The sequence below is a fragment of the Miscanthus floridulus genome, chromosome 1 (assembly GCF_019320115.1).
Source record: "Miscanthus floridulus cultivar M001 chromosome 1, ASM1932011v1, whole genome shotgun sequence".
Classification (NCBI taxonomy): Eukaryota; Viridiplantae; Streptophyta; class Magnoliopsida; order Poales; family Poaceae; genus Miscanthus; species Miscanthus floridulus.
Genome location: NC_089580.1, coordinates 155789499 through 155803117, shown reverse-complemented (window position 1 = coordinate 155803117; position 13619 = coordinate 155789499). Strand labels below are relative to the sequence as shown.

The 13619-nt window shown below is 47.4% G+C and overlaps 1 protein-coding gene across 1 annotated transcript; it reads right to left on the bottom strand.

Moving 5' to 3' along the window:
* Nucleotides 1–273: 273 nt before the first annotated feature.
* On the bottom strand, nt 274–13138 carry LOC136544701 (uncharacterized). Its single transcript, XM_066536769.1, has 14 exons — nt 12745–13138; nt 11915–11996; nt 11104–11207; nt 10806–10932; nt 10294–10388; nt 9657–9780; nt 9223–9303; nt 8433–8531; nt 8189–8344; nt 8064–8118; nt 7914–7987; nt 3350–3394; nt 2378–2545; nt 274–1147 (listed from the first exon to the last, which is right to left on the bottom strand). Exons 1-14 carry the CDS (start codon nt 12780–12782, stop codon nt 680–682), a joined length of 1716 nt encoding a protein of 571 aa, XP_066392866.1. The 5' UTR covers nt 12783–13138; the 3' UTR covers nt 274–679.
* Between the last annotated feature and the right edge of the window lie 481 nt (nt 13139–13619).

Here is a 13619-nt window from a genome sequence, read left to right as displayed (position 1 = left end):
CTACCACAACTACGGTGTGTCACACTTTCTTAACACCATGTCCCACATCATAGATCCATTTTCTTGCCAAACTTTACCCAAGTGTGGCTTCAATTTTGTTCGCCGAACTTTCTCTGACAACAACAGTTTACAAAAGGTTAGACGTGATAAGTTTTGATCACCGACCAAACAAACGTCGGGGTGGCGGATGGCAATAGATCACCGGCGTTTTGCTTTCAGTTTGCTGCCCAAGTCCAAGACGAAGTACCATACATAAATTTATGCAGAACAAATTACAATGGTTTTTTTTTTGGGCATCACGGACGTAAATACAATATTTATTTGACCCCATTAATACTGTATAAGAGAATTCGAATCGACATTAAGAGGCACATTACCCTTTACTATTTTTATAAACAAAAATATAAAACCCTACAAAGTAATCGGCTTTCAAATTATGTTACAACACATTAGCAAGAAGAAGGGGCTTGCCAATTCACAGTGGACGTTGAGAGATGATACAAATTAATGGGGGGGGGCGCTACAATTCCTACTTCTATATACACACCAACGTCCTGAAATCACCTGTTTCCTTTCCATTTTACATGTAAAACCAATCAAGTTGGACATCAGCCAACGGCAACTCTGTTACTATTAACACAACGGGACACGTATTGTCAAGGGAATCATTTTCCTCGTCTTAGTCGTTGTTCTTGAAGAAAGAACCCCATTTTTGTGTCAAACCATCTATCAGGCCGCCCGTCCGGCTCTTCTGAGCTACCAAAGTTGCCCTTGTGCCGTCCTCTCCATTGGCATTCTGAGTAACTTTCTGGGATTCTGCCGAAGCAGGTTTTCCATTGGTCATCTGAGTTGATGCCAGGGGCTCTGAAGAACCAGAAGCAGAGACCGAAGCACTGTTCTTTACAGCGTCGCAATCTGTACTTTGCCCTTCACTGACTTTTTCTCCACTGTTGTAGACATTCGTATGCTTGCCAGGAGCATCAAATGACACAGAGGAATCTTGCTCCGATGCTGCTGCAGCCACACCATTGCAGTCTTTTACAGTATCGTTCTCTTTAGGTGCAGCATCAGATGCAGTGGATTGCACATTTTTTGTATTTGACTGTTCATAGTCTTTCAGTGATTCCAGAATTGCTTGCATCAGCATCTGCATGTTAGCACAGCAAGACAAGATTCAACATTGATAGGCTTAGAAACAAAAAAGGATGAATCTTTAAAAAAAAAAGCACATTCAGCATGTTAGCATTCATCCTTGTAGTCCTTAAGGCATTGATTTGCACATGAATGAGATATATAGTACCACACTAAAAGTGCTACCAACAAAGTTCTCTACATACCCAACAGCTCTAAGTCATCAAGTTCATGGTGCTAAGATCCGCATTTCAAATCGGAGTGCTCGTTTGCACCAATAGTCCTTAAGACCATCTCCAGCAGTTCTCCATTATTCACTTTCTAGGGCTGTTTGGATCGAACCCTCCCAGGCAGACTCACGGCCAGGCAACGATCCAGACCCCAGGCGACCGAAATCGGACGGCTAGGAACACACGGCGCGCCAGGTAAGTTTGCTTGGAGTTGAACCAAACAGCCCAGCTTCATCACTTGAACTCTCACGGCCAAATCAAATCCAGCACAATAATCAATCTCCCTCACATGGAGAAGGAACATGAAGGGGCTGGGGCCGGAAGGATGGAACCCCAAGCACGAGCGTCACTCCAGCACAGGCAGACCGTATCCATGCAGTTGCCAAGGATACGCAGATGGGCCCGACCTGACTTGACATCGACAAGCGTGGCAGCCCGTAGCCGGCAGTCTCACTCCAGCCTGGCACATGGATGGTGCCAGAGCCAGACTTGGCAGGCAGGGCTCACAGGGACCAGGGACCAGACAGGGTGGGCACGAGCAACACTGTGAGGAGGCACACTCACACAGATGCTCAACGCAAGGACACCCAGACCAGCAAGGACCGCAGCACGGAGAGGGAAGAAGACGATGTGCAGTAAGGAGTCTTGGGAAGCAGGAAAGCTTCTCCGCAGGTGGAAAGTGAGAGAAGCGTTTTGGGCGTCCAAACTTTTGAAGGGCCTGATGGAGAAGCTGATGGAGCGCGTATTTGGCCTGGGTTTTCCGAATATTGCTATTGGAAGCTGGATATTACATCTGTTGGAGCTGCTCTAATTAGTGTACTGTCATTACTGGACCAAAGATTAGTAAGAACTTATCACGGTATGACCTTATGTTTAATCAGTGATCCAGGCACCCAGCTCCAGATTCTATATTTACCCTCTGTTGAACTATATAGAAGTCATAAGGTACTACACAAGAAAGTGAAGCATAACGGCACAACTATGACTCCGAATAAGGAATTTGAGGTATGACTTACTCTATCTTCGTCTTCCACGGTGTAAGGCATATCTGACATGCTATCAAATGAGTACTCCACATACTCGCCATCATCAGAGGTTGGAGTCAGCAGCCTTCCGTTGCGGCCATTGGGAGGAGTTGCTGTTGATACACTAGATGAGGAGGGACCAAGATCACTATCCAAACCCTGTTCAGACAGCAACCGAGTAAGAATCTGTATGGTCATGCTCAATAGGTGTAAACTAGCTTAGCAAAGATTAGCATTTGACAGAACAAAGCATTTCCACTGAAATGTATCAGCAAAATATATGAAATTGGAAGGTAGCCCACGCACGTTCTTGAAGCAGATGAATTTGGTATAACACTACCACAACAAATGAAGTCTAATGCCCATTTTAATTATAATTACAACTTTGAGATAAATGGCATCTAAATTCCATATTGCATTTCAAATTTCATATGTAGCGCACTGCACACTCAATACTGATTATATACTTTACATTTCATATAGTAACTGTTCAAGTGCATGGTTTTTGGAATCTAATAAGTTCAGGCCAATCAGCAAGGAATACACAGAAAGCAAGGACTACACAAAACAGGAAAAGGTAGAAACTACAAAGGAAGCTGGACTTTATAATGGTTAAGATGTGTGGTGCAACGCACTCTGCATATGGGCCTGTTAGAGCATCATACTTGAACGCATCAACCTCTCATGTCTTCCCTAAATACTACAAATTTGATACAAGTTCTTATTAGTCATGCCATACGCTCTGGATTATAAATTTTCGATGACACCTTTTGTCAGACCCAGTATGCCAGTAATTGATGGCAATCAAGCATGTTATATCTTCCAAATTGCAATGGTTCTAGGATTAGTATGAGTGATTTGCTTTCAAACTGTAAAAAGTCACAGTTAGGTATGATCAGATAAGAAACTTCGGTGTTACAAAAGAAAGAACATGCATAATCCTAATCCTAAAGGGGAAAGTACCTCAGTTCGATCAGCCCTATCTTCAGTGGTGGCACCAGATGGGACCTGCAAAAACAATCATAAAAAGTGGAAGCCACGCTTGCTACCTCATTAAAACAGAGAACAATGCATAAGGAGAAACATCTGGTTACTGAGGATATTGTGCCAAAATAACCCCCTTATCTCTTCCTTTCCCTCCATTGTCCGCCCATTATTTGTGCTTGAGATATAAGTTAGGGATGTTTTGTTTGGTCATTTTTATACAAGGAATGATTGCCCAGTAAAATACATTTAGTGAGGGTTTAGCCTAGTGCTTACCCATGTATCTAGTTATCTACTTAGCTATTTACTATTCACTGTCTAGCTGTTTTCAGGTGCCTTAGCATCCAAGCTAGCATCTACTTTATGCACTAGAATATGCTGTAGTAGTTGAGAACTTCTTGTATCCCAAGTTTGCTTTTCCTATATAATGCAATCAAGCGGCTAAGTGCCAAGCTGCCCTCTGGTAGGAGAAATTCCACTTGTCTAGCTACTTACTTGCAACAATTGGTATTGGAACATGGTTAGGAGAGAGCAGAGGCCATGTCCACCTCCAGCGAGCGCGCCCTGAGAGCAGCAGCCGCCACCGCAGCCGCCAACACAGGCGGAGGAGTGGTGGTCAATCCTGGCGCCGATCGCGCTGAGCGCCTGGCCGCGCAGAGGCCGCAGCCGATCGAGGGGGCCAGGCAGGCAGTGGCAATAGCCCAAGCAGCGGCCAACACGGCCGCAGCGCTACGCGTGGAGTTGGAGTGGCAGCCCAGGGAGCCGTCACGGAGCCCGGTGCGCCGCCGAATCCCATCGACATCTCCAGAGCGCCATCGGCGACGTGGAGGCCATCGCGGGTCGCCAGCGACCGTCCAGACGGACATCGACGAACCCCGGGCTCGTGCGTTCCTCAACACCGGCTTCGGCGAGGACAAGTTGGATGGCTGGTACCTCGACAGCGGCGCTACCCACCACATGACCGGCCGTTGCGAACTCTTCTCCGACCTCAACACCTCTGTTCGCAGCTCGGTGCGGTTCGGCGACGCGTCAAGGGTGGAGATTCAAGGCGTCGGCTCGATCATGTTCCAAGCCAAGACCGGCGAGCACCGAGTCTTGCACGGCGTCTACTTCATCCCGGCGCTACGCAACTCCACCATGAGCCTCGGCCAGCTCGATGAGGGCGGGTCCAAGGTGGAGATCGACAAGGGCGTCCTACGCATCTGGGATCGCCGCGAGCGCCTCCTCGTCAAGGTGAACTGCGGGCCTAGCCACCTCTATGTCCTCCATCTTGAGGCCGCGAAGCCACTTTGCCTCGCCACGAGGAAGGACGACGACGTGTGGCGCTGGCACGAGCGGTTCGGCCACCTCCACTTCGAAGCGCTACACCAGCTCGGCAAGCAGGCTATGGTGCACTGCACGGCATGTCGGTGATCAAGCACGCCGAACAAGTCTGCGACACCTGCGTCACGACGAAGCAGCGCCGGCGCCCCTTCCCTCAGCAGGCCCAGTACCGTGCGCAGAAGCAGCTGGAGCTCGTCCACGGCGACCTTTGCGGGCCCGTGACGCCGGCGACTCCAGGAGGGCGGCGCTACTTCCTCCTGATGGTGGACGACGCGTCCCGTTTCATGTGGGCCGTCCTGCTGCCGTCCAAGGATGTTGTCGCGGACGCCGTCAAGAAGATTCAAGCCGCGGCAGAGGAGAGCGGCCGCAAGCTCCGGGTGCTACGCACCGACAACGGCGGCAAGTTTACCGTCGCGGAGTTCGCCGACTATTGCGTGGGAGAGGGTATCCAGCGCCACTTCTCGGCGCCTCACTTGCCGCAGCAGAATGGCGTGGTGGAACGCCGGAACCAAACCGTGGTGGCCACGGCTTGGGCGTTGCTGAAGCAGAGGAGGATGTCGGCCAAGTTTTGGGGGGGAGGCGGTGATGACGGCAGTCCATCTGCTTAATCACTCACCAACGCGGAGCTTGCAGGGAAAGACCCCCTACGAGGCCTGGCACGGGCGCACGCCGGCGGTCGGCCACCTGAAGACATTCGGCTGCGTCGCCTACACCAACGATCTGGGGCAGCTCCGCAAGCTGGATGATCGCGGCAAACCCGGCATCTTCATCGGGTACGCGGAGGGAGCCAAGGCGTACCGCATCCTGGACCCTGCAACGCAGCGTGTCAGGATCAGCCGTGACGTCGTCTTCGACGAAGGGCGTGGCTGGGATTGGTCCACCCCGGACGCCGGCAGCTCGGCCGCAGCGGAGAGCGACTTCATCGTCGAGTTCTGGGAGACTAGAGGAGCCGGGGGAGCACAAGATGCTTCTCCAGTGGCGGCCGGAGCTACATCGTCGGCGCCATCACACTCTGCACCGCGCTCGCCGTCACCAAATCCGGGGGAGCCCGGAGGGACATCGGCAGCAGCGGTCGCTCCTCCAGCACCCCAGCCAGCGTCGCCAACGCCAACGCCAGCGTCCCCTGCTGCTCCTACTACTTCACCGGCATCACCAGCGGCAGCAGCTGTGGCTGGAGACCAAGTGGAGTTTGCCACTCCACTGGAGGATGATGATGACAGACTCGACGCCTACTACGACGACGAGCCGTTGCGATACCGCACGATGACGGACATCATCGGCGACCATCCTCCGCCTCCGCCGCCTCAACGCCTCTTTGCCGAGCTTCACCTCACACACGCCGGCGAGCCTACCAACTACGCGAGGCCAAGGATGATCCGGCATGGTGGGCGGCAATGGAGCAAGAGCTCAAGGAGGTGGAGCAGAACCGGACCTGGGAGCTGGTGCCGCTCCCTGCCGGTCACCGGCCCATCACCCTAAAATGGGTATTCAAGCTCAAGAAAGATGAGTTGGGCGCGGTGACCAAGCACAAGGCAAGACTCGTGGCGCGTGGCTTCATCCAGCAAGAAGGGGTGGACTACGACGACGAGTTTGCTCCGGTGGCGCGCATGGAATCCGTCAAGGTCCTCCTCGCGCTGGCGGCTCAAGAAGGCTGGCGTGTCCATCACATGGATGTCAAATCGGCCCTCCTCAACGGCGACCTCAAGGAGGAGGTATACGTGCAGCAGCAGCCCGGCTTCGCCGTCGACGGAGAAGAGGGGAAGGTCTACCGCCTCCGCAACGCCCTCTACGGCCTGCGGCAGGCTCCGCGCGCCTAGAACGCCAAGCTGGATGCCACACTCAAGGAGATGGGCTTCCAGCAAAGTGCTCACGAGGCGGCGATGTACCGGCGGGGCAGTGGACGCTCTGTCCTGCTCGTCGGCGTCTACGTCGATGACCTGATCATCACCGGCGCAGAGGATCGAGAGGTGGAGGCGTTCAAGGTTAAGATGAAGACCTTCGACATGAGTGACCTCGGCCTCCTCAACTTCTACCTCGGTGTCGAGGTGCATCAAGATGCCACCGGCATCACCCTCCATCAAACACATTATGCCAAGAGGATTCTGGAGATCGGCGAAAGGGCTGGCTGCAACCCTGCCCATACTCCAATGGAGGAGCGGCTGAGGCTTAGCAGGCACAGCACGGCGGCGGAGGTCGATCCTACACACTACTGGCGCCTCATCGGCAGTCTGCGCTACCTGGTGCACACTCGCCCCGATCTGGCATTCGCCGTTGGCTTCGTCAGCCGGCTCATGGAGCGGCCTACGGTGGAGCACCAACAAGCTGTCAAGCGCATTCTCCGCTATGTCGCTGGCATGCTCGACTACGGTCTGCACTTCACCAAGGCGCCCGGCTCCGCTCGCTTCGTCGGCTACTACGACAGCGACCTCGCCGACGACATCGACACAAGCAAGAGCACGAGTGGAACACTCTTCTTCCTCGGCAATTGCTTGGTCAGCTGACAATCAATCAAGCAGAAGGTGGTGGCGCTCTCCAACTGCGAGGCAGAGTACATTGCCACCTCTACTGCTGCAACCCAGGCTCTGTGGCTCTCAAGGCTGATAGCAGAGCTCCTCGACAGGCATGTCGAGGTGGTGGAGCTGAAGGTGGACAGCAAGTCGGCCCTCGCTCTGGCCAAGAATCCAGTCTTCCATGAGAGGAGCAAGCACATAAGGATCAAGTACCACTTCATCCGCAGCTGTCTGGAAGATGGAAGCATCAAGGCCGATCACATCTCAACTACTGATCAGCTTGCAGACATTCTCACCAAATCCTTGGGCAGAGCCAAATTTGAAGAGATGAGGGAGAGAATTGGTCTGAGGCAGAGTTTAGCCTAGTGCTTACCCATCTATCTAGTTATCTACTTAGCTATTTACTATTCACTGTCTAGCTGTTTTCAGGTGCCTTAGCATCCAAGCTAGCATCTACTTTATGCACTAGAATATGCTGTAGTAGTTGAGAACTTCTTGTATCCCAAGTTTGCTTTTCCTATATAATGCAATCAAGCGGCTAAGTGCCAAGCTGCCCTCCGGCAGGAGAAATTCCACTTGTCTAGCTACTTACTTGCAACATTTAGCAAAAGTATTAAAAAGTGGACGGAGTAAATTAGTTGATAGTATTTGGAAGCATAAGTGTTTATTTAAGAAAACATTTAAGAGTATCAACCAATTGAAACACGCACCTCCATTCTACTCATGAGCCTTCTAGAACGCAACTGTGCAATGGCATCTTCGGTCGTAGTCGCATGGGCTGTCCCTGAAACAAATCACATAGGTTCTTGGCTTCTTGCTATTTGTCGTAACAAGTGAAGATCAAATTTTGCAAATAGTACCTGTAGGCGATTGAGAGAACCTATACTCTATGTCATGTTCTGTATCCCAATGACCCTATCAGCAGAACCTAAGGTAAGTAAAGCCAACACAATTCAACCAGATGTGAAGAACATTGTTATACTACCTGACCAAGGCCACCATGTGGTGTCAGGAAATAATGATCCTCTGCCACTTCAGGAGGGTTTAGCACATTATGGAAAAATATAGTGATTGAGTCAAAATAAAATTGAGGACGTGGTGAATTGTGGTCACCATCAAATTTTATAATGTTTTTGTCACCCTGCAGAATTTGGAACAACCACATATTACTAACTTCACAGACAAAAGGTCAAGTGTGGTTAACATTGAAGGGAAAGATGGAAACTCACAATATATGATTCATATATCTTGTCTGAATGATGGGGAAGTATAAAATCATCCTCAGTTGCATGTCCAAACAAAGCAGGAACAAAACATCGTTTTGCTACCTGCAAGATTACATTTCCGGTAGAAAATACACATTAGCATGGCTTCACAGCAGAACCAGAAAAATGAGGCATTTCAGATAGTCCATCTTGGGACCATCCCATGAATTTCGATATTATACAAAGGCCTATGCTTGGGAGGGACAAGGTGGTGATGAATCAAACTCTTCAGTTCCTAACACCAAACAGGTGCTATTCAGAGCTAAGATTTAATGATCCATCACCATCCTATTCAACACCAAACAGCCTATATATGTTCTGACTTCTGATGATTTGTTGCAGCATTATTGAATATAAGCTTGCATAGTTTAGTGGGCAGTCATAAGAGAAACAGCCTATATAGTCTCCTTGTTTACTGATGGTCACGAGGTGAGAAGAAAACAAGGGAAAAAGTGAAGAAAGGATGTATATAAGCCAACCTAACAGTGTAGGATGTAGTCATCCAATGTAAATGACAAGAAAATATCTTTAAAAAATCTCCTAGTAGCTAATAGCAACTAACAATATTTGAGAAAGAGCTGAGAATCAACAAACATCGACCAAGGAAAAAAAATGCAACATACTGAAAGTCAAGTTTTGGGAACAACATGAAATTTGACAGTGTGATATCAGAAAATATTCCTCAAAACCCTAATGGCTGACACGATATCAATATTTAATGCAAGCAAATAGCTTTATATATAGAAACAATAACCTGAATGGTATCAAGATCCATGATGTCAAAACTAGCTTTCTTCTTGACAATCTTTCGCATATGCTGTATTGCAAGTTTGACCTAAGCAACAAGCAGAAGTACCACAAAATTAAATCTAATATACTCTATGCAAGAAAAGCTGCAGATAGAAGTCAACTGAAAGTGATATACAGTTGTAGTTTCAAAAAACTAGAAGTTAAAACTATGAATCCTGGTGGTAAACAGAAGGGTGGAAAGCAACAGAGATATGCAGCATCAGAATTGATACACTAGTAGATATAGGGCACACAAATTGGAGTCTGAGATTGCAGAGGTCATGCACGAGTCCAACAGGAGGTTTGCAAACCACATAGTCCTACTCCTAGGCCAACAAGCCCATCGACACATCAACTAAAAGTAACAATGGCGAGTCCTTATCGTCAAATTGTACTTACAGTGAATTTTGGCAGTGGATATTTGTAGGTGTCCACTAGCTCCATCATTAAGTCAACCAAGTTGGAAAATGGGCTATCAAGAACCATTCCTGCAATTGACGGATCCTCCGCTCCATACATTAGACTGAAAATAATAAAGATAAGAGTCAAAGGATGAATGTGCCTTAAGAGGTATCAAAGATGTATAGGCAGGGTTCAAAGCATGGAAACACACATGGAGGAGGGAAATGTTACATATATTGTTTTAAAAAGAAGATGAATGTCAGGTACAAACTTAAAAATAAGCAAGTGATTTTTTTCGCACCACCAGCTAAGATAGCATGATATGTCCCCTAGGATGCCATATGTGCTCTTTGGCAGTGGCAACAAAACTGAGCTGTGGAGACAAAATCCTAATAGTTTCCCCTTATTTTATATTTTAATTATGATGATAAAGGAGAAAAGGTCCATTCTCTTAGGAATGTCGGACATGTCATTTTTTAATTCCTGGCCAACAGAATGCTTCAGGCCAAACACACCAATCAGATTTACAACCAACAGCGGTCTAAACCTAAATCATATTATGGCTGTACTAAGCTGAACTAAGTACTATCACGAATTACTTCAAGACCAGATTCATTTAAACACAAGGAATTACCTTGTGACCGCACCCATTGAGCGACCCCACAAACCAATGCAAGATACATTCCCATCTGTTCGCAAATAGTTAACCACAGCTTTCAGATCTTCTCTCTGTTAAACAAAGGAGAGTCCATCAGCAGGTGCTCTTTGATAACAACAAAACCATTTACAAAAATATGCTGTTACTAAGATATTTACTTGGTGAAAATATGCCATGACAGAGACATGTTACTTCAGAACACAAGAGTGAGAAACAAAGGGGTCAAGGGGTGGGAACATATAATCAGGTGGCGAACAGAAATCGCTCCATGCTATAGCTTTGATTAGTCTTCTACACAAAGATTTATGATGTTTCTTCAGATACTTCTGAATAAAAATCAACAAATGCCAAAATATTTCATACAATTTGTTTCTCAAGTTTCCTGGCCATATTTCTACAAAGACTGAATGCAACAACTATACAAGCAAACTGAATCTTCATAATAAGAACAAGTTTAGTTTCTATCCTCTATAAGCACAAGAACTCACTTCATTCCAGCCTAAGGTGACATGCTCTCCTTCAGAGAGTCCAGACCCTGAAAAGTCCAGTGTAAAGACCGTAATGTTTGACGGTAGAAGAATAATAGCGGCTTCACTAGCATCAGCTCTGCACCCACTGGAAAATAAATAATGTAGATCAATTAACACAAAGGCAACAGAAGAGATAAATATCATAACAAATGTATAAGGACTGGGGCACTGGGCTTTGACTTTCTTATAGGTGACATACCATTTTCACTAGCACACATTAACAAATACTGTAATGTTGACGTGCATATAGCCTTACCTGTTTCCATGACAATATATGACACAAGGAAGAGCTTTTCCTTCAGGAATAACAACAGGCATGTAGTGACTACACTGCAACGTTTTGCCCTGGCCATTTTTTACCTGGACAAAAATACAGAGAACATTTAATCAAAGAATCCAACTGAAGAAGAACCCAAGTTTATCCCTGTCGGTATTAATCTTTCTGATCATTATTCTGTAATGTATAAGCCATCTAACAAAATAACAAAAGGGTGCAGGTCAGTTTCAGTGTAAGATTACAGTATCACAGCAAAACAGCAACTAAGGACAGATGTTATGAGGCAGTTAAATAGCTAATAAAATAAAGAATGTAACTATCATGTAAATATCGCATCCACCAACCATGGTAGCATATGTCCAAAAATCAATTGCTGCATATCAACGTTCTACAGTCAAACAAACTAGAAATCACTTTCCATGAATCAAAGCACAGTTAACCCATTTATATTGAATAAACAAGCAGAAAACTTTCATTTAGACATCAATATCTACATTGCCACACATCCATGGAACATTTCAATGTATGGATCCACATATTCTATTATCGCCTCAAACAATACTGATTATTCCTGCATATCCGGAAACGTAAACATAATGTATGAGATCCTAAGTTACTCTGGCATTGCAACATTTTGGTGTTTGTCTAGCAGGTTTGCTCATTCACAATACATGAGACCTTTGTTCCCAACAATAGTGCAAAAGGTACTAGCACAGAGAAAAAATTTAGAGGTTCATGGACTGGTTTTAGTCTGTTATCATCATGATGCAGCATATATAGGAAATCTGACCTCCAAATCCTTCCTCAGGAACCATCTTCCCTTCAGCATAAACTCCTGCTCTAATAGATCATCATTTGGACTGTAGTCAGCTCTGTCATGCAATGAAATGGCAGACCATCATCAATAACAATAAGAGTGAGGATAAGAGTGCAGATGCCACGCCAATAAGACCACAAAAGCAATGCATTCAATACCATTTTTAACATAGGATTGATCATGGGTAATAGGTATCTTGTGAGCTCAGTTCACTGGCAAGTATGCCAGCCTCACAAGACAAAATACACGCATTAACAGAAATCCTGTTAAAATAGGACTCACTATCTAGATGGATGTCCATTTATAACTTCCCCCTCATGTCATGCATTCTCTCTCACATTCTTAAAGATACTGAACAGCATTTGTACTTGCACTTAAAAATCATATAAAAGACACAGGAAAACTAAGAGCTAACGGCTACTGAGCTGAACCAAAACAACAAGACTACCGATTGCCAGAGCATCCAAATCCGGTAACCCACACAAGGAGCAAAACCAGCCACCCGGATGAACCGAATTGCAAGCCGCGCATACACAAACACTGTCACCATCCTACATAAGCTCAAGACCAGCCTCCTAAATTGCGCGGCGTGGGGCACAACCCACGGACCGCCTGCCACCCCGAAATCCGATCCCACTGCCGTGGCCCTACAACCCCGACCGACCCGGGAGGGCCAGAGCGGAGGCAGCGGCACCCACCGCCCATCCACCCCCACCAGAAAACCCTCTAGCCGGCGCGGCCCAGATCCAACCCCACAGCACCCGAATCACGGCGGCGGGGGCACGGGGAGGGGGAGCTCTCACCTGGGCGGGCGGATGATGAAATTGACGAGCTGGTCCATCGGCGGCGTGGGCCGAATCTCCGCGGCGAGAGACGCAGGGGCGCGAGATGGGGGGATTCGGTAGACGAAGCAAGCAAGCTTTGCTTTCTCTGATTGCTTCCAATTCCCCAACCCACCTTCTCTTCTAGCCGCCTCTTTTTAATTGCTTCGGTTGCGGTGAACGGGGTGGGGGTGCCTTGCGTTTGCGTAGCTGCCTTCCCCTTCTCCGGGCTCGGTGGCTCGGCCTCGGCAGACGGCGACAGCGCAAGGCTGGGGACTCGGGAAGGAAACGAATGGCGATTTTCGCGTCTGGGACCCTTGCTTCTTCTGTTTTTTGACAGCATACTGCGCCATTGGTGCTCCCGGGCGAACTTTTTTTTTTCAGTTTGCCGCAGTTACTTGTCTTCATTGACTGCGCTTTTTTTCACTTGCGACTTTCAAATTTCAGGTGCGGTTTTCCGGTTCAGAATTCAGATATTCCTAGCGGTCGCTTTCAAATGACTCTGCAAGATTCTGCGAACGCTCAAAAGTACATTTGACCCAGACAAAAAAAAGGATTGCCTCATTTTCGTGTTTTCATTTATATATGGTGCTCATGAATTGAATATTAAAATGGGTAATGGTTTTGCCGTTTTGGACCACACGTGCGGCATGGCACGGCCCTACGTACGGGCTACGGCAGGATATTTGCTCTCATTTAGTTGGCTCTACGTTCCAAAAAGTTTCCTAAAAAATGTTATAGTAGCCATCATATCGAATCTTACGATACGTACATAGAGCATTAAATGTAGACAAAAAAAAAACTAATTACATAGTTTGGTTGGAAATCACGAGACAAACGTTTTGAGTCTAATTAGT